The 18,513-nt window shown below is 50.8% G+C and overlaps 8 protein-coding genes across 8 annotated transcripts; 7 read left to right on the forward strand and 1 right to left on the reverse strand.

Moving 5' to 3' along the window:
- Positions 1–46: 46 nt before the first annotated feature.
- On the forward strand, positions 47–478 carry N7477_001421 (40S ribosomal eS24 domain-containing protein; the record flags this gene model as incomplete). Its single annotated transcript, XM_056963084.1, has 2 exons — positions 47–123; positions 307–478. The coding sequence occupies 2 exons, from the start codon at positions 47–49 to the stop codon at positions 476–478; spliced, it is 249 nt and encodes an 82-aa protein (XP_056826003.1).
- A 2,544-nt stretch (positions 479–3,022) lies between these two features.
- N7477_001422 (uncharacterized protein) lies at positions 3,023–4,545 on the reverse strand (the record flags this gene model as incomplete). The annotated part of the gene is made up of 3 exons (XM_056963085.1): positions 3,023–4,153; positions 4,208–4,315; positions 4,363–4,545. The coding sequence occupies 3 exons, from the start codon at positions 4,543–4,545 to the stop codon at positions 3,023–3,025; spliced, it is 1,422 nt and encodes a 473-aa protein (XP_056826004.1).
- Positions 4,546–6,557: 2,012 nt separating this feature from the next.
- On the forward strand, positions 6,558–8,067 carry N7477_001423 (PPIL4 family peptidylprolyl isomerase; the record flags this gene model as incomplete). The annotated part of the gene is made up of 4 exons (XM_056963086.1): positions 6,558–6,631; positions 6,687–7,387; positions 7,441–7,637; positions 7,687–8,067. 4 exons carry the CDS (start codon positions 6,558–6,560, stop codon positions 8,065–8,067), a joined length of 1,353 nt encoding a protein of 450 aa, XP_056826005.1.
- A 373-nt stretch (positions 8,068–8,440) lies between these two features.
- N7477_001424 (UDP-N-acetylglucosamine diphosphorylase) lies at positions 8,441–10,077 on the forward strand (the record flags this gene model as incomplete). The annotated part of the gene is made up of 4 exons (XM_056963087.1): positions 8,441–9,166; positions 9,220–9,564; positions 9,608–9,955; positions 10,006–10,077. The coding sequence occupies 4 exons, from the start codon at positions 8,441–8,443 to the stop codon at positions 10,075–10,077; spliced, it is 1,491 nt and encodes a 496-aa protein (XP_056826006.1).
- Positions 10,078–10,925: 848 nt separating this feature from the next.
- Positions 10,926–11,941, forward strand: gisB (putative zinc knuckle nucleic acid binding protein; the record flags this gene model as incomplete). The annotated part of the gene is made up of 3 exons (XM_056963088.1): positions 10,926–10,977; positions 11,305–11,423; positions 11,477–11,941. The coding sequence occupies 3 exons, from the start codon at positions 10,926–10,928 to the stop codon at positions 11,939–11,941; spliced, it is 636 nt and encodes a 211-aa protein (XP_056826007.1).
- A 1,118-nt stretch (positions 11,942–13,059) lies between these two features.
- Positions 13,060–13,651, forward strand: N7477_001426 (recombinase DMC1; the record flags this gene model as incomplete). Its single annotated transcript, XM_056963089.1, has 2 exons — positions 13,060–13,136; positions 13,186–13,651. The coding sequence occupies 2 exons, from the start codon at positions 13,060–13,062 to the stop codon at positions 13,649–13,651; spliced, it is 543 nt and encodes a 180-aa protein (XP_056826008.1).
- Positions 13,652–14,296: 645 nt separating this feature from the next.
- On the forward strand, positions 14,297–15,223 carry N7477_001427 (putative ribosomal small subunit assembly protein; the record flags this gene model as incomplete). The annotated part of the gene is made up of 1 exon (XM_056963090.1): positions 14,297–15,223. One exon carries the CDS (start codon positions 14,297–14,299, stop codon positions 15,221–15,223), a length of 927 nt encoding a protein of 308 aa, XP_056826009.1.
- An 809-nt stretch (positions 15,224–16,032) lies between these two features.
- N7477_001428 (uncharacterized protein) lies at positions 16,033–16,851 on the forward strand (the record flags this gene model as incomplete). The annotated part of the gene is made up of 1 exon (XM_056963091.1): positions 16,033–16,851. One exon carries the CDS (start codon positions 16,033–16,035, stop codon positions 16,849–16,851), a length of 819 nt encoding a protein of 272 aa, XP_056826010.1.
- Positions 16,852–18,513: the final 1,662 nt, after the last annotated feature.

An 18,513-nucleotide genomic window follows, 5' to 3' on the forward strand; every position in this document is an offset into this window, starting at 1 on the left:
CGACATTCACTCCCTTCCCTTTCTTGCATCACCACTCACCACCAAAATGGCCGACACTCCCGTTACTCTGCGGACTCGCAAGTTCATCCGCAACCCTCTGCTTGCCCGTAAGCAGATGGTCGTGTAAGCTTCCCCTTCCATTCCCCTCGATTCGCGACATTTTTGAGGAGGATTTTGAGAATTGGACTCCGAGCACACAAACACCATTTTCCGACACACGACCACCACGATCGCATTCTCAAACACTCATCTACACATATACACACCGAATTAATGACCGCGCGACTGACATCTCTGTTTTTCCAGGGACGTCCTCCACCCCAACCGCCCCAACGTCTCCAAGGATGAGCTCCGCGAGAAGTTGGCCGACCTGTACAAGTCCAACAAGGACCAGGTCTCCGTCTTCGGTTTCCGCACACAGTACGGTGGTGGCAAGTCCACCGGCTTCGCCCTCGTCTACGACTCCGCGAGGCCCTGAAGAAGTTCGAGCCCCACTACCGCCTCGTCCGTATCGGTGTCGCCGACAAGATCGAGAAGGCTTCCCGCCAGCAGCGTGCGTCTCCCTTCATATTGCATTCATCTAGGACAAGTCTAACAACCACACAGGCAAGCAACGGAAGAACCGCTCCAAGAAGTTCCGCGGTACTGCCAAGACCAAGGGCCCCAAGAAGTCCAAGGACTAAACGTCTCACCTGTAATGATTATGGCGATGACGGTGGTCCGGTGGCCCATCTATTTCAGTTCCGGTTTCTTCTGGAATGGGTGGTGTGGGGAAGGGTGGCCTGCCTGACACAGAAACAAAAACTTCAAAAATTGTTCGGACTCGGCCATCTTTCCTGGAGGTGGTTGAAACTGAAACCGCCTTTGTTAGGATCTTGCATCCATCGATGATTCCCCAAAGGCGTCGTGGATCAAAAGGGATATGAGAATCCGGGCTTCGGCTGTTGCCCGGGTATGAAATACATATTTTTGTTTCTGTCATTTGAGAGGTGTAGATGTAGTCCTTGCCTTCCTTGTGTCGACGGGTACCTCAACCGATGGCATTATCTGCCTTGTCCACAAGAAGCAATGGAAGTAGCTGGTGCTGGGTGCTTCATCCCCCACCTGTGCGTACGGGGATCGTACGCACAGGTGGGGGATTTCTCGTAGTCTAGATCCCTTGGGTAGTTTGTAGTTTGCGTACGCTGTCTAACGATCACCTAACTAAGAACCAAGCACTAATCTTTCACCCAGTGACATATGGAGTCTGCATAGACACACCCAAGCTAAGACTGATTGAGACAAGTCTATCTCTTGAGATAGCTCATACAGCCATTCAACACGCCTCTTTTCAACTCGATTCGAAGCCTATCTTAGGGTTTACTGGGTTGGGACTTTATACATCTCCCACGTCCAATCTATATTCTTTATCATACTGACATAGTACATTCAAGTTCCCATATATTTCTCTCATAGAGTTAATTATATCCAGATCGAAGACCAATACCAAAATATCAAAGTACCAAGTATCACTTCACGTTATTTCAACTTATTTCAACATTTACCAGGATCCTCACCGGAAGATATTCATCTGCAGCGATAGAGTTCTAGACAAGAAAGTTGCGCGTGACGTACAAGATGCAGAGTCCGCTTCAAAGACCGGTGTGGGGGTCGAGATTGTGCAGGATCAATTAGAAAAGGATTACACAGAGATTCTGATGTCTTGTACTCTCTACACGTGCTGATAGGCAAAGGTGATAACTTGAATGACTGAACGTTTCAAAGGTGGTTGGGGTTGATTAGAGGTGATGGGTCATATATATTGGGTTTAGTTTGGGTTTGTTAGAAACTCAGCTCAAACTCTATGTCCACCTCCTTCGGACTTGGCCGACTGAGACTGCTATATATGATTTGATATAACAAGGTATCATTCTTTCGAGCGTGATTTTCTGTATTAAGCTATATGCACCTAATCTTCGTCCGGATATACCATGACATAGCCCTTCGAGTGACCACGCCTTAGAACCGCTTATCGGCACACGAGACGTTAGACACTAGATTCTGATGGGGTGTCCCGATGCTAGAGATAAGGAAAGAAGAAAGGCATAGACAGAACCTCATTTTAGACTATCTACCTCCAAATCTACCTTTGAGGAACGCTCAAGAGCAGAGTGAGATTGGTGACCACTCGAAGAGGTTTGATCTGGAAAATGAAAGATGCTCGGGATCTCTCAGCTCTCACTTGTTCAACGCGTTTTTCTTGTTCTCGCTTATGCTAGTACAATCCTGGGACCCTGATCCCTTCAAAGTATATTTCAAATTACCGCAAATCAAAAAATAACCGGCCGGTGAGGCAGACCCTCTCGATATTAGGATAGGGATATTTCATCTGGATATGATAGCGAGATTCTGGAAGATGAAATGAATATTAGGGGATAGAGATCAGGACGATGGTCAATCATGGAAATTGTCGTATACATGCGCAAAGGTAGCGTATGGAATGGATATGAGAGGTATAGGAATTGGAGACGTGACCCGGGTATTAGGTGATTCGAGTAGAATTGACAATTGCGTCAAACATAGAAAGATATCCGCCGCCGAGCCAAGTAAAGACATATCAAGCACGGTAAATAAATTTGGACCGAGGCTTGTAAGACACAAGCACGTAGCAAGCAAATAATAAATATGGAGATTCAAAGGGGGAATCAAATGGTAGAAACAGGGACTCTCACTTGAAGCACATGCACAAGAAGAAAGAAAAAGACAAAAAGAGCCGCGGACCGGGACAGGAGTAGACAAGAGCAGAAAACGAACAAATGCTAAAGGGTAAAAGGCGAAAGGCAAAAAAGCAAATAGGAAACAAGCCGCATGAGCACGAAGTGCCCCCAAATACATTAGTCAAGCTGCGGCAGGACCAATCGTTCAGCCGGTCCGGATTCCCCCCCGAAGCATACAGGGGTCTACATGTCGATATCCGTATCAGGAGAATGTACGGGTGTGGAATGGACTCCGCTCTACCATAGTCAACTAGTAAGCGCCATGGTTACCCAGCGGTGAGATGGGGGGGCCTATGGACATTCTCGACCACGCGGTGATACTCTGGCAGTGTATCTGGGAGGATGTTGAATGAGAAAGGGCCCGAGGTGTCTGGATGCCGTACACGCTGGTAGGAGAGGCCGTTCATTAGGGTTGCTGAGTCGCGGGGTTTCTTCTCGCTGCTGTAGCCGTAGATGTCGGGTGTGCACTCGTTTAACATAGCGAGACGTTGGCCGGCGCTGTGTTTGTGCGATAAATGGCGGTCGTCAGGTATACTTCTGTATTCGTGATCGACGAGATCTAGGCCAGTAAATGACGTGGCGCTGGTTGATGAGGAGGAGCCTGTTGCTGGGGTGGATAAAGTGGGTGTTCTTTCGTCGGTTGTTGTTGGCATAGGCACGTAGGTGAAAAGGAGATTCGGAGCTGTGCTGGTTGTGCACTTGGGTGCGTTGCTGGGGACGGTATGGGCGGGTATTCGTGAGTCAGGCGAGGTGCCACCACGCTGGTTCCAATAATTGCCCTTGTACTCAGAGAGTTGGACTAGATTTGGCTCGGGTGAAAGAATGTTCAGAGTTGCTGCATTACTGGAGCAAGTTGGAGTTGGAAGTGTCCGATCCGTCCCAGGACCTTCTGCTGAAGAAACCACAGGCATGGCAGCAGAATTGGGCTGAGAAATATCGGTCGACGATATTCCTTGACTGGGAATCATGTAGGAATAGGGAGATTGATTGAGAGAGTCGTTAGTCTCCGGATCTGGGTATATGACTCCATTGTTTTGCCTGCTGAAAATAGAATCCCAGATTTTAGGGTTCCATGGCGCCGTTCCATAGTCGATGTTCGACCCTGATGGTGCGTTGGGGAGCATGTACGCTGGAGACTGGCTGTAGTTGACCGATTGCTCGTTCTCGTAGGGAATCGAATCCACGCCTATCGGCCGCGAAAAGACGTGAGAATCAGCCAGGTCAAATTCTGGGGTCCGTGGAAACCCAGTCATACGAGTTTGAGGTGAGCCCATCGGAAGCATAGACTTTCTGGTAGCTTGAGGTGTAAAGATGCCTCCAAGATGAGATGATGCTATCGCTGCTCCTGGGGAAGGATAAGGGAACTGGCTGAAGGTACCCAGACTCTCTGACTGGACCTTGAATGGAATAAGTCTATAGCGCTACAGTAAATAATCTGAAGGCGAACTTACTCGTAGGAATTGGCAGTCCGTATTGCCGGCACCGCGGCAATTAGAGCAACCCTGGCCATCGCCGGTGTCGCCACTGCACTTGATCTTTCTCTTTCGACACCGGCGACACTATACTCGTTAGAGGAGGCTTAAGATCGTGAAAGAGAGGTACATACTGCAACCGGAACACGACGTCGCTGAGGATTGCGCAACTTGCTGTCGTCGGCCGCAGGGCTGATACAACCGGCAGACCGGTCAGCCAGCTCATTTTGAGCCATACCGCACATGGAGCGGGAGATGTATTGGGAAGAGTCTCGGGACTCAAAGCCGGACTGTTTTGTGGAGTAGAAGAAATCCATGACTGGCAGAATGTCAGCACGCTCAAGTCCACTTCACACCGGGGTCGATTGACTAGACTTTTTGAGCAGATCTTAGATGTTCCCAGTCATTTTGAGGATTGGAGGCGAAACAAGTGAAAGAGAAAGAATGTCTCTGGCGGTAGGGTTCGATTTATGGCCACATCATGGTAACAATCGGTGTGATTGCCCTCATCTTTCCCCCCCCCCCTTTTTAGTAATTTCGTAATTTATATGTTTTGTTTCCATCTACAATAGGGAGGCCTTTTCCCCGTAAAACCCCGGGGAAAACCGTACCCAAAGCCGTTCGAACACTTCCTTTCTGCTTGGTGTACCCAGGGGAAATGATATGCACGGAACCGTAGTGCATCCTATTCAGATTTCCTGAGGCAAGACCAGCAGGACCCGGCCTTTTCGAGACGTTGTTTCACAAAGTAACGTCACACGGGACATGACCATGAAGAAAAGTCCAGCCAAAGAGCCAGGAATGTTTCAGCCAACCCCATCTCTCTTTTTCCCTTGGACGTTGACATGGACTTGGGCTTGGGCTTGGACTTGGAGGCTGGCGGTCTAGCTGTCTAGCTGTACTAGGGCTATACCGGGGCGTGCTTGGACCGAGATCCAGGAACAGTAGGCAATGGAAGCCTGCCGCGTACGTTTGTCGCCAGGCCCTGGCGTCGATCCGGCACTGCAATCTGGTGGATCGTTTGGTGGGCCGTTCGAGTGATGTTTGCTCTATCATCAGGCTGGGTCGAAACTTGGATTGGTGCCATGTCCTGCAAGCAGAACAACGTTGAGGCTTAGGTCTGGACCTATCTATGTGTCTGTGTGCCTTCCTGTCTGTGCGTTCTGTGCGTTCTGTGTGGCTCTCTGTACGTGTGTATATTTGTGTGTGTGTGTGTATATATGTGTGTACGTCTGTGTCTATATCCGTCCTGTGCCCGGTAATCTGTATTCTGTGTCGATAGCTGGGTATTCTCCTCGGTCAATAGTGCAAACGACCTGTCTCAGACCACCATGTCTCAACGGTTCTCAAAGACTAGGAAGAGCCGGGGAAAAAAAAGAAAAGAATGGCAGGTGTCAACCTGTCATTTTGATCAACAAGCGCCGAGATCTTTGCCCCGCAAAGCGCGCCCTGGAAAAGCAATTCCGACCAGGATCGTGCTAAGGTTGCGCCCTGATCGACAACATGGATGAGGTCCGGTTTGGGCGCCTTTTTTAGCGCGCTGCAGGTAGATCGAAAGGGGAAGGGGAAAAAGAAAACCCAGCGAACTATTGGGGATTCGGAGTTGAGATCTGCAACGAGGGCGAATCGGAGGACCAAAGATGCATGACATTTGGATCTCACGGGCTTAGTAGGCCATAGTGTGAACGCCGGTACGTAGAGATTGAATACACGTTTACACCTTCTCGTCTAACCCTGACGTCTTCTGATCCTCCGGAGCTCCTGGGAACCTAGACTCTCCACGCCGGGGCAGACACAGACAGTCTCAAATACATTCCATGCATAACAATATCCTCCATGACTCGCGATCCTGATCAAGACCAGACTTCTCAAGGATCCACGTGTATAGAAAAAAAACAGCAAGCTCTGCCCGCTGCAGGAGTCCGCCCGTTGCCTTCCCCGTTTTCGTACGACAGGTCAAGGCGAGCCCTCGTGTCAGGAAGTAAAAGGGGGAGAATCAAACACAGATCGAGAGAGAGAGAGAGACCTGACACTCGGAAGATATGCCGCCATATTGGCAAGTCAAGTTACACCAGCGCCCGGAACGATCATCCGGGAACCCTCCTTAAATCCTCCTGAAGGCTGCTGGTGGGACAAATGGAGAATAGGAAAAAGCAAGAAAAGCAAAGGGGAAAAAAGAGAAAGAAAGGCGAAGAACAACAAGGAATAAAACCTGAACTCCAAAGGTCCAAAGTTCAGCTTCCCTAAGACATCTGATTGGTCCGAGCTCGGATCTTGACTCGCGCAAAGCTGCGACATCAGCCCAGCGATTGAAGTCGCACACCTCAAGATGAGCGCCCTACTCGAAACCTCTCTGGGCGACATTGTGATCGACTTGCTCGTCGATGATTCCCCCCCGCGCCTGTGAAAAGTACGCCTTCCAGTCCAGTCCACCTACACCTTTACTCACCCTTCTTAGCTTCTTGAAGTTGTGCAAACTCAAGTACTACAATTTCTCTCCCGTACACAGCGTCCAAAAGAACTTCTCCTTCCAGACTGGCGATCCTCTGGGCCCCGATGCCCCAGGAAGCGATGGCGGCTCCTCTGTCTGGGGAGTCCTCGACGGCCCTGCGAAGAGGACATTCCCCGTGGAGATACACCCCAAACTCAAGCATACCGAGCGCGGCACCGTGAGTATGGCGACGGTGCCTGCGACCAACGATCCGGACCAGCGCCTTGCCGGTAGCCAATTTTTGATCACGCTCGGAGATAATCTGGACTATCTGGATGGGAAGGCGGCGATCTTTGGCAAGGTCGTTGAGGGATTCGATGTCTTGGAGAAGATCAATAGCGCTTTCATCGATGATCGCGGTCGACCCCTGAAGGATATCCGTATCCGTCATACAGTCGTGCTGGATGATCCGTTCGAGGATCCAGCTGGTCTGGTGGAACCGCCCGAGAGCCCTGTGCCCTCCAAGGCGCAATTGGATACGGTACGCATCGCAGATGATGAAGATCTGGACGATGACATGGATGAAGAGGCTATGGAGAAATTGCGCCGGGAGCGCGAGGCTCGCGCCCAAGCTTTGACTCTGGAGATGGTTGGTGACCTTCCATTCGCCGATGTCAAGCCTCCGGAAAACGTGCTGTTCGTCTGTAAACTGAACCCGGTTACGCAAGGTAGGCTTTCTCTCTACAGCTTACGCACTAGCGACATTACTAATGCTCATCAGACGAGGACCTCAACCTCATCTTCAGCCGCTTCGGTGCCATTCTGTCGTGTGAGGTCATTCGCGACAAGCGCACCGGTGACAGCCTGCAGTACGCGTTTATCGAGTTCGAAAACCAGAAAGACTGCGAACAAGCCTACTTTAAAATGCAAGGAGTGCTGATCGACGACCACCGCATCCACGTCGACTTCTCACAGAGTGTACGTCATACCCCTCTTCCCTCTCCATGCTAAGCTGACCCCAGTCCAGGTCTCTAAATTATCCGAAAGCTGGCGCAATGCCACTGTCACCAAGCGCAAGCAACGAGGTGGCTTCGGTGGTGTCGCAGATCTTGAGCAGAAACGTCAGTACCGAGACTCTGATTACGATCGAGTGGAGGAGGACGACGGTTCCTACGGGATGATGTTCGACAAGCGCAAAGAGAAGGAGAAGCAGAGAACCCACTCGTCAGGCCCTCCTCCCATCCAGCGCAGTCCTCGCCGAGACTCACATCGTGATCGACGAGGTAGTCGCAGTCCTCGTGGCGAGCGGGATAGGTATCGTCGGCGGTCACACAGTCGGAGTCCTCGAAGAGACTCACGGCGTGACCGAGACCGACAACGGGACCGGCGCGATAGGGATCGGCGATGAATGTTTCATGATGATGAAAAGGATATAGTGTATTTATTTTACGTAGCATACAACATGTGCCATGTACCAATCCTGTCTCCAAATCGTAGCAAAACCTAGTAAATCCGGATCAGGCTCCGCTAGCGGGGCACAAGAGTCAGATCATGTTAATGAGTGGTCAGGTCTCACTGACCAAGACTAGTGCTCGTCTCCAGTTTTCTGATTTGTGGTCGGGCTAAAAAGACTAAAAATAATATGCGGGTGCGACTTGCATTCCTCAACTTACGGTGTAGAGCTTCAGCTTCACCCCGCGCTTTATTTACATTTCCCTCCCCCTCATTTTCTATTCTCCTGCCCAACCCCCCCCACCTTTTTCCCAAACACTCAATTCACAATGGCGGCAATCAGAGAAACCGTCTCCAACTTGATCAACAAGTTTTCGGGCTCCGCCGAGGAAGCTCCCCGCGAGCCCTCAGCCGAGGAGTTCCAGCAGCTTCAGAAGAAGTACAATGACGCCAACCAGGGCCAGGTCTTTGCCTTCATCGATGAATTGCCCACCGCTGAGAAGTCCCGGCTCTTCCACCAGCTCACCAACTTCGATCCCGTCCGCATTAACGAGCTGGCCGAGACCGCCCTCAACCCGCCCAAGACCGAGGTAGCCGCCGCTGCCACCGTCGAGCCCCTGCCCGAATCCGCAACCGCCTCCATCCTCGACTCTGACCCCGCCGATATTAAGCGCTGGTACGATGCTGGCCTCAAGCAAGTCGCAGAGAACAAGGTCGCCGTCGTGCTGATGGCTGGTGGTCAGGGTACCCGTCTGGGTAGCTCCGCCCCCAAGGGTTGCTACGACATTGGTCTGCTGAGCGAGAAGTCTCTCTTCCAACTCCAGGCTGAGCGTATCCTGAAGCTCCAGGAGCTCGCTGCTAAGGCCCATGGTGGTCAGTCTGCCACCATCCCCTGGTATGTCATGACTAGCGGTCCTACCCGCAAGCCCACTGAGGAATACTTCGCCGAGAAGAATTACTTCGGTCTGGATAAGAGCAATGTCTTCATTTTCGAGCAGGGTGTGCTCCCCTGTATCTCCAATGAAGGCAAGATCATGCTCGAGAGCAAGAGCAAGGTACGTGCGATATTTTCATTTCCCCAACCGGAAACGCAAGCTAACAATCACAGGTCGCCGTCGCTCCCGATGGAAACGGTGGTATCTACCAGGCCCTCATCACCTCCGGTGCCCGTGAGGACATGCGCCGCCGCGGAATTCAGCACATCCACCTGTACGGCGTGGACAACTGCCTCGTGAAGGTTGCCGACCCTGTCTTCATGGGTTTCTCAGCCGCGAAGGACGTCGACATCGCCACCAAGGTCGTGCGCAAGCGCAACGCCACCGAGTCCGTCGGTTTGATCGTCCAGAAGAACGGCAAGCCTGATGTCGTAGAGTATTCCGAGATCGACAAGGAAACCGCCGAAGCCAAGGACCCTAAGCAGCCTGATGTTCTCAAGTTCCGCGCCGCCAACATCGTCAACCACTACTACTCTTTCCGCTTCCTCGAGTCTCATTGAGAACTTCGCTCACAAGCTCCCCCACCACGTCGCTCGCAAGAAGATTGGCTGTGTCAACCCTGACAACGGCGAGGCTGTCAAGCCTGAGAAGCCTAATGGAATTAAGCTTGAACAATTCGTCTTCGATGTCTTCCCCATGACTCCTCTAGACAAGTTTGCTAGCATTGAAGTTCGTCGCGAGGAGGAGTTCTCCCCGTTGAAGAATGCCCGCGGCACGGGCGAGGATGACCCCGATACCAGCCGTGACGACATTATGAAGCTCGGACAGCGATGGGTCGAGGCTGCTGGCGGCATTGTCATTACTGAGGCTGAGGCGTTTGGTGTTGAGGTGTCTCCTCTGATCAGCTACGTAAGTGAACCTCAACCCTGTCTTCTCTTATTCAAGACTAACAAAACCAGGGCGGAGAGAACCTCGAATTCCTCAAGGGACGGGAGATCAAGGCCCCCGCCATCTTGGAGAGGGAAGAGTAAAAGCGAACCTAGATTATTTTGTTGTCCATTTTTATGCGCTTGTACTAAAGAGATATTGGAAGGACGAAATGAAAGCATTTTGATCTGCGAGGTTGCATCGACATAGCCGAGTAGCTTTTGACGTGGAATGAAGGGGCAGCAATTGGTTCATCCTAGAGAAGAAGGCAGCCAAACGCAATGTACATTATAGATATAGCTAAATTCAAGACATTGACAGCTTGACACTCAAAGCTTCACATGGCCGGTGAATCAGCAACCTTACGCAATACGGAAAAGCCCGGGAGCTAAACTTTTGACGAGTTCGCACCCACTTTCTCTTTAGCTGGTTTCTGGATTCTTTTGCTCTTCTCCATCTTCGTCTTCAGGTGTGTGTGTGTGTGTGTTTGTGTCTGTTGAGGGTAAGTCAAGTTCCTGCGTTGTGTGCGTTGATTTTCATCTGCGTCCCACTTTTTCCGGCGGCCTTTTTTTCTTTGGTGGGCTGTGAACATCGTGCATTATTTCTCCAAGGTTCTCATTTTAAGCCTCGCTGACAAGATTTAAAGATTTGATTTGACTAAGTGTACGTGTGAGAACCTTGACGACTGTGCCTGCGACCAGCTGCAAATTCCAGCCTTCAACCTCCAACCTCGAAACCCCGCGGATCGTCGACAGTTCCCCTCCATCCCGCGCTGCCGAGTCTGCGACCACACCACTTGATTCTGGAAAATTTCCTGATTTGCGAGTCAACGGAAATAATTTGTGGCGAGACGCGGCATGAGGGATTCTGTTCGGGGCGGGGTTGTTCGAGCTTGGGCAGGTATCGGGCTTGGGATTGAACCGAGGACTAACAATGCGGTAGGTTCGTGATGATGTTGTCCCGTCGTGCGTGCTACAAGTGTGGCAACATTGGCCACTATGCCGGTTAGTTCTGCATCTGTTTTTTTTTTGGATACTGGAATTGGTCCCGCTAACTGACGTAGAGGTCTGCTCGTCTTCTGAGCGTCTCTGCTACAACTGTGAGTGATTCTTTTGACCCATTGTGAAGACGAATACTAACGGTGATTTCATAGGCAAGCAGCCTGGTATGTTCGCCTCCAATTCTAATGTCTATTTACACCTCTACGTCGCCGATCAACGTGTCTCATACATTCAAAACAGGACATGAGTCTAGCGCTTGCCCTCTTCCCCGTACCACCGAGAGTAAGGCACTCTCGCCCGTCTTTAACGCTTCTTCCTAACATCACGCAGCTAAGCAGTGCTACAACTGCCAGGGCGTCGGCCACGTCCAGGCTGACTGCCCCACCTTGCGCCTGAACGGTGGTGCCAACGGCCGCTGCTACAACTGTAGCCAGCCTGGCCACCTTGCTGTACGTGGACGATCTACTTCCATAATGTGTTTCCCTGATACTGATTTATCCAGCGCAACTGCACCAACCCCGCTGCCCCCGGCGCTGGCCGTCCCACTGGCCACCGCGGTGGCTTCCAGGGTGGTTTCCGTGGCGGCTTCCAAGGCTACCCCCGTGCCGCTACTTGCTACAAGTGCGGTGGCCCCAACCACTTCGCCCGTGACTGCCAGGCTCAGGCTATGAAGTGCTATGCCTGCGGTAAGCTCGGTCATATCTCCCGTGACTGCACCGCGCCCAACGGTGGCCCCTTGAGCTCCGCTGGCAAGGTCTGCTACAAGTGCGCCGAGGCCGGTCACATCTCCCGTGACTGCCCTACCAACTCCGCTGAGGCGGTCGCTACTCCCACTGTTGATGTCGTCGCTGATGCGGCCGTCCCCGGTGCCGTTCCTGTTGAGGCGGCTGCTGCTGCTGCTACTGTCGAGACTCCTGCCGAGACTGCTCCCATCCCGGCTGCGGCTCCTACCACTGCTGTCGCTTAAGCGACTTGTTTGAGAATATATCCTACTGTCTCACCACCGTGTCATTTCCATGGAATGTCCGGAGTCCATTTCTTCCATTCTGTATTACGGTCACTTTCGAAATCCACCTCCTCCCCGTCTTCTCCCCTCGCCCTTGGGGGTGAGGGTGGGATTGGTTCTTTCTTCTCTCCGGAGTCTCTGCACCCTTCCTTTTCCTTTCCTTTGCATATATTTGACCAAATTCCCGTGTCATGGCCTTGTTTTATTTTCATTATTTTCATATGTTTGTATACGACGAAACAGAAAAGTTTCCATTTCGATTCACGAAGCCCTAGCCCCCCCTTGACTTGATGAGCAAGTCTCATGATTGGCGTCTTGTCTATTGGATCTCCCATGGATGATCTTTCTCGAATTGATGAATTTCTACTCTTGATTGCGGTTTTCCAGGCCGAGGAGAGAGGAGACGAGAGATGATGGTGGTGAGGTTGAGTGGTTGCAGAGAGAAATTGGATTGAAGTGTGTTGGATGGGGCCGTCCGATGGGAAGATTCCTCGGTGCTGAGAACATGAAAACGCAAATCTTACTTCCGAATACTGTGTGTTTTGTAGATGTATTTGTAGCTTGTAGCTTGTGATGTAATGTTGCTGTCTTGCTACATTGCTGTGTTTTGATCCCGCCAGTGACTTGTCCCATCTTCCTCTTTCGCCTTCCCATCTCAAATCATCACCTTGACCATGGCTGGGTCAGACACTGGCGACGAGTTTACTGTTGATGTACATCGTTCAATATGAGCCTTCAAGACATCAACTAACTGCAATGCACAGGACTTCATCGTCGACATCGATACCATCCAATCTCACGGCATCGGTGCAGCCGATATCACCAAGCTCAAAGCCAATGGCTTCTACACTGTCGCTGTGAGCATCAGTCACTTTGTTGGTATCACCCACCTAACCAAAACAGTCTGTCCATGGTGCGACCCGAAGGACGCTGCTGAAGATCAAGGGCTTCAGCGAGGTTAAAGTTGAGAAAGTCAAAGAAGCAATCCAGAAGTGCCTGGTATACCCATTCAACCCCCAACTCTCGTCGTCCGATCTAATCAGTTCATACAGCCTTCAGCGTCAGGTTTCATGACTGCCATGGAACTTCACCATCAGCGCAAAAAAGTGGTTCGCATTTCAACCGGCAGCAAGCAATTCGACTCTATCCTCAATGGGTGCGTAGTTTTTTCTCTTTCCGTTCATCCAGCTTACTGACAAAACCAGAGGCTTCCAAAGCATGAGCATCAGTGAAGTCTTCGGCGAATTTCGCTGTGGCAAAACTCAACTCTCCCACACAATGGCTGTCGTCGCTCAACTTCCCAAATCCCTGGGAGGCGCGGACGGAAAAGTAGCCTACATCGACACAGAAGGAACCTTTCGCCCTGAACGAATCGCCCAAATCGCCGAACGCTACGGCGTGGATCCTGACACCGCGCAGGAGAATATTGCATATGCTCGAGCTCTGAACAGCGAGCACCAACTTGAATTGCTCAATTTACTCAGTCGCGAGTTTGCCGCTGGTGATTATCGACTACTGGTGATCGACAGTATTATGAACTGTTTCCGGGTTGATTATTGTGGACGTGGCGAACTTGCCGAGAGACAGCAGAAGCTCAATCAGTTTTTGATGAAGCTGGCGCATATGGCTGAAGGTGAAACATTTCTTGCTGCTTTGAGAAGGAATCTTTGAGTTTTGGATATGAGCTGACTTGCATGTAGAGTTCAATGTCTGTGTTCTGATGGTATGTTTACCCGATGATTATGCTGGTTGGGTTGCTAATTTGTCGCAGACAAACCAGGTTCAAAGTGATCCTGGTGCTAGTGCGCTTTTTGCTGGTGCTGATGGGCGCAAGCCTGTTGGTGGACATGTTCTTGCTCATGCGTCGACGACCCGGGTGTTGCTTCGCAAAGGCCGGGGGAGGAGCGCGTGGCTAAAATCCAGGATTCGCCTGGTAAGCTCCCTTGTCTACCGTATTGCTTGTACTGATTATGTCGCAGACTGTCCTGAACGTGAGGCCACTTATATCATTACCAACGGGGGCATCAGTGATCCTGATAAAGTCTGAGCTGAATGACCGACAATGAAGGGAATTTTCGGAACGATAGTACCACCAATTTATAGGCATCGCCCATCATATATTAATACAGGTGTAGAGTTAGATTCAGCAGATTTTACATCGCATTCATACGACATTTGAGCCCATTCCAAGCCCTAATACATTCAGAGCACTCCACCGCCTACAGAGCCGCCCACGACATGCGGCAGAATTTCACGCTAAGCGCAAAACTTCAAAAAAGTTCGACGGACTCCGCAATCCAACAACCACCCCCAAGAATGAAGAAAGTCACAGTGGAAGTCCCCGGGTATACCACCCTCCCACTTCAGCTCCCCTCCGACAAAATACCAGCGACCCACTACGTTTACCTCCGCCCCCACGAGCCCAGAGTCCCAACCCCGGACTCGTCTCGCTGCCTCTTCCTCGTCAACGTGCCCATCGACGCAACAGAAGCCCACATCCGCCATCTCTTCGGCACTCAGCTCTCCGCCGGCCGTGTCGAGCGAGTCTCCTTCGAAGATGTTCCCGTGAAAAAGAATACCGTCGTCACCGACTCCAACCTCGCCCACCGCCATAAGAAACGGAAGCGCATTACGGCCGACGACCTCCAGTCCCAACTAGAAAATATCTGGCTCCCATCAACATGGAACCGAGAACTTCAAAAATCTGGGGCTCACGCTATCGTCTTCTTCCCCGATGTCCCTTCCATGGAATCAAGCTTGAAGGCAGCCTCAAAGGCTGCTAGAAAAGGAACTTCCATCGTCTGGGGCGAAGGTCTCCCCTCAGACCGTGTCCCACCTCTCGGACTTCAGCGATACATCGCACACGAGCGCTTGCGGTACCCAGACCGCGCAACACTCTTGCGTACAGTCAATGAGTTCATGACCGTCTTCGAGGCGGTGTCCGAGGCGCGCAAGAGGGAGGAGACGAAGCGTCTTGCGGAGCCGGACGAGGATGGCTTCGTCACTGTTGTGCATGGGCCTAAGCTTAACTCTATTGCCAGGGAGGATGAGATGAAGGAGTTGGTTGAGAGGCAGAAGAAGAAGGCGGCGGGCTTGGAGGACTTCTATCGCTTCCAGTCTAGGGAGAAGAGGAAGGAGAGGCAGAACCAATTGCTGAGGAGATTCGATGAGGATAAGAGGAAGTTGAGGGATATGAGGGATCGGAGGGGAAAGATTCGCGTGAGTTTTTTCTTTTCCTCTTGAGATGAGCGGATTTCGGGATTGTGCTAACTAGTTCCTTTTTACATTTACAGCCAGAGTGAGATACCGCATCAGCATGGCGTTTTGGGAGTTCTGCTGGACTGTTCTGAAAAGTCCTTTTTGCAGTAAGTTTGGTTCTGTTTTTCTTTTGGACCCTTGTCTTCCGGGATGAACGAGCTGGGGCCAGTGTAGCGAGACGCGCTTTGTTCGCTGTCTGCCATGCCATCAAACACCAGCATTAAAATAATCTTCTCACCTTCTGAATGGAGTCGGTTTTGTTGGAGTCTTGCATTGATTTGAAGGCGGATGCTGATGATTTTGACATTGATTCAGTGATGAGTTATTGTATTGCCTATCTGTTGGCGTAAAACACAGATACGGTGGGAGATATCAAAGTGTATTACACATTCAAATCCAGTTTTTCACACACGTATAGATTCCTGACATAGTCGTGAAATAACACAAGTCCATGAACTGTCGGGCCCCGCACAGACCAAGGCTTGGCATGACATCCCACTAAATCATCTCTCTGTACATTCTGAGCTTCAATGAATGTGGATGTTCAACAATTTTAAAGTCTGCATTTAGCTGCATACAAACCGTGACTGCCCCACCTTAACGTCGATTTAGAGATACCCCACTCCGAAGCTTCAAGGTGATGACATTCGGCAATATCTCTCACACCTTCCAGCTTTAAATAGCTCGAGGATTCTTCTCTATCGACTCTCCAAGCTCTACAAAAGCATCAAAATACTTCATCTTACGGACCTCGAAATCTTCACACCTATCGCTACCCACAAAAATACATCAAAATGCCCAGCGCCGACCCGGACTCCGACTCAAACGTCGAATTTGAAGACGTCCTCTCCCAACCCAGTCAACGCCAAAGCCAAACCCAGCCCCAAAACAACATATCTCATGTCCCATGGACACCAACTCTTTCTCTTCCAAGGCAAAGAGACCACCCAGCAACCCCCGGCTCAGAAGAAGAAACTCAACTTCGCGGCCGCCTAACCGCCGGCCTAGACCGGATCACCTACCGCCAAATGAAAGCCGAAATGGGCATCGACACAGACACAGACTTAGCTCCCGCCGAACGCCGCTACAAGAGTTTTGAAGAATTAGCTTATGATATCAATACTCTGATTGACATGTTATGGGTCTCGGCGACGCGTATGTCCAGCCCAGCACAATTCCCCCACCCATTACCACCAGTACCATTGAACACTTCATCTAACCCAATCCGAATATGGAATATAGCATCAATCCAAACAGAAGCCCTTCTCACCCTAGCAGGCCTTCTTGAAAAATCCCTCAAAACATACCCCTTCGATCCCTACCCGACTCTAGAAATCCTTCACAAATTCGACTCCGTCTTCGTCGCCTTGTGCACAGGGCGCCATCCGCTTACGAATGAGGAGATTCCTGGTGCTCGGGACCACAGGCAGTTCGTGACGCAGACGCAGAAGGTTAGGATTCGAAGTTTAGCGGAGACGACTAGGAATACGGTATTTGGGATGTTGCCGGATGAGGAGGATGAGGAGGAGGAGCAGCCTTGGTTGGAGGATGTTGCGAGGGTTTATGATGGGGTGCTTATGTTATTAGAAGGGGAAGGGGAGGGGCTGGGTTGATTCTGGGTTGATTTCGATTTGGGATAATTGAATATTTTGGGGAAGGGGCGATGAATATGGTATGGGGGACGGGTTGTAGTTTGACTTGTCTGAGTCATGAGGTATGAGAATGAGAATGTGAGGTCTTTTTATTTTTATATTAACCTAGCATGCGTGGGGATACGGATTCCTTTTCCTGGAATTATCCAGGGATTCGGGATATATGAGGTGTGAAGTATATCTGCCGGTGGGGATGGATTTAACGGATGTGTATGAGTTAGCCCTGGTTCCGAGGATACGGTAGCTAATTACTGCAGGAATGCAGCTCGGAGCTAGCTTACGAGACATCCTAGGATACTTTAGTTTTAGTCTTCAATTTTAGTTTTAGCACAGGTGCGAGTAAGCCCACAAACTTGGTTTGGTCATGTTCAGTTCTGGGAAAAATCTAGGACACGGGACCCAGAGCAATGCATTGATTATGAATCCATGTGAATCTAGTATTATCCGATCTGGATACACTTAGGGTCCACCACGAACCTTCTAGAAAAGGAAAAGGTAAGGCACTGCCCAAAAAAAGAACGCAGTGGGGTGCAATCAGGTACAAAGAGTAAAGTTACATGTAAGAAGCAGTATGCACCAGGACCGTTGTATGCAAAATACTGTGTATTGAGAGAAGCGAGTTCCAGCGCGCTCTTTGGATAGAAGGTCGCAAACTAGTGTGGATGCGAGCCCTGAATGTGGAGCCTGGCTTGGGGACTCAGCCTCGCGCCTGAGCCACCTACAAGCTGAATGTATTCTGAATTCCTGTTTCTGCTAGCTTTGCTCATGTTTTTCTTGTGTTTCCAGTTTCCCATTTTCTTTGCCAGTGTTATGGTGAGATTCAGCGGACGGTTAGAGGTGCACTGCGTGTGAGTAGGGCATGGTGGGCTGCGAAGCTGTGTTCCATGGTTCGCGTCATTATTAATATGCCCAAGTTGAGCGAGCGCGTTGATTGCACCAGCTGCAGTGCTGCAGTGCTGGGTGCTGAATGCTGCAGGGTCGGCTATCCACATAGGTTACTTCAGAAGTGTAGAGTACGGAGGTCCGGAATACCAAGTACAAATTATGGAGTATAAGAGCTCGAGTACAGGCCAGGTCCGCCTTCAATTACGATATCACTAGGGTGGAAAGGGCAGGGCAAACGTACCGGATGGACTAGGACTAGGCTAGGCAGTAGATCCCTTGCAAACCTGAAAACCCGAAAACGCGTCCCAAGCGAGAAATCCGGAGTTAAACAGCTCGGGAATCTGTGCGTAATTGCGATACGAGCCCAACCAGCCCAACCTAATACTGCTAAACCACGGTCCCATGGTTCTGGTTTACGTGACGCGGGTGACGTATCGATCCCTTGCCTTGGGCGAAAGGACATGGATCTGAGAAGCGCCTTGCTTCCAGAAGATGCAGGTCATGTACGACTATAACTTGGGGATGAAGACTGAGTACGCTGAACTCTGTGCTCTGTGCTCTGTACTCCATACAGAATGGCATGTGGAGCTTGAGCCGTTTGTCTGCAGGTTTTCCGGTCCGCGTCGTCATTAGGTTCGTGTAAGTAATGAATTCGAATCTCGGCACCGAGGATAGGTATGCATCACTGAATCACTAAGTGCCCGAGACCCTAGGAGAGTCCCTGCCTGGGAGCTAGGA

Source organism: Penicillium maclennaniae (assembly GCF_028827695.1).
Source record: "Penicillium maclennaniae strain IBT 15551 chromosome Unknown utg000002l:1.0-2354659.0:1.0-2356205.0, whole genome shotgun sequence".
In the NCBI taxonomy this organism is placed as follows: Eukaryota; Fungi; Ascomycota; class Eurotiomycetes; order Eurotiales; family Aspergillaceae; genus Penicillium; species Penicillium maclennaniae.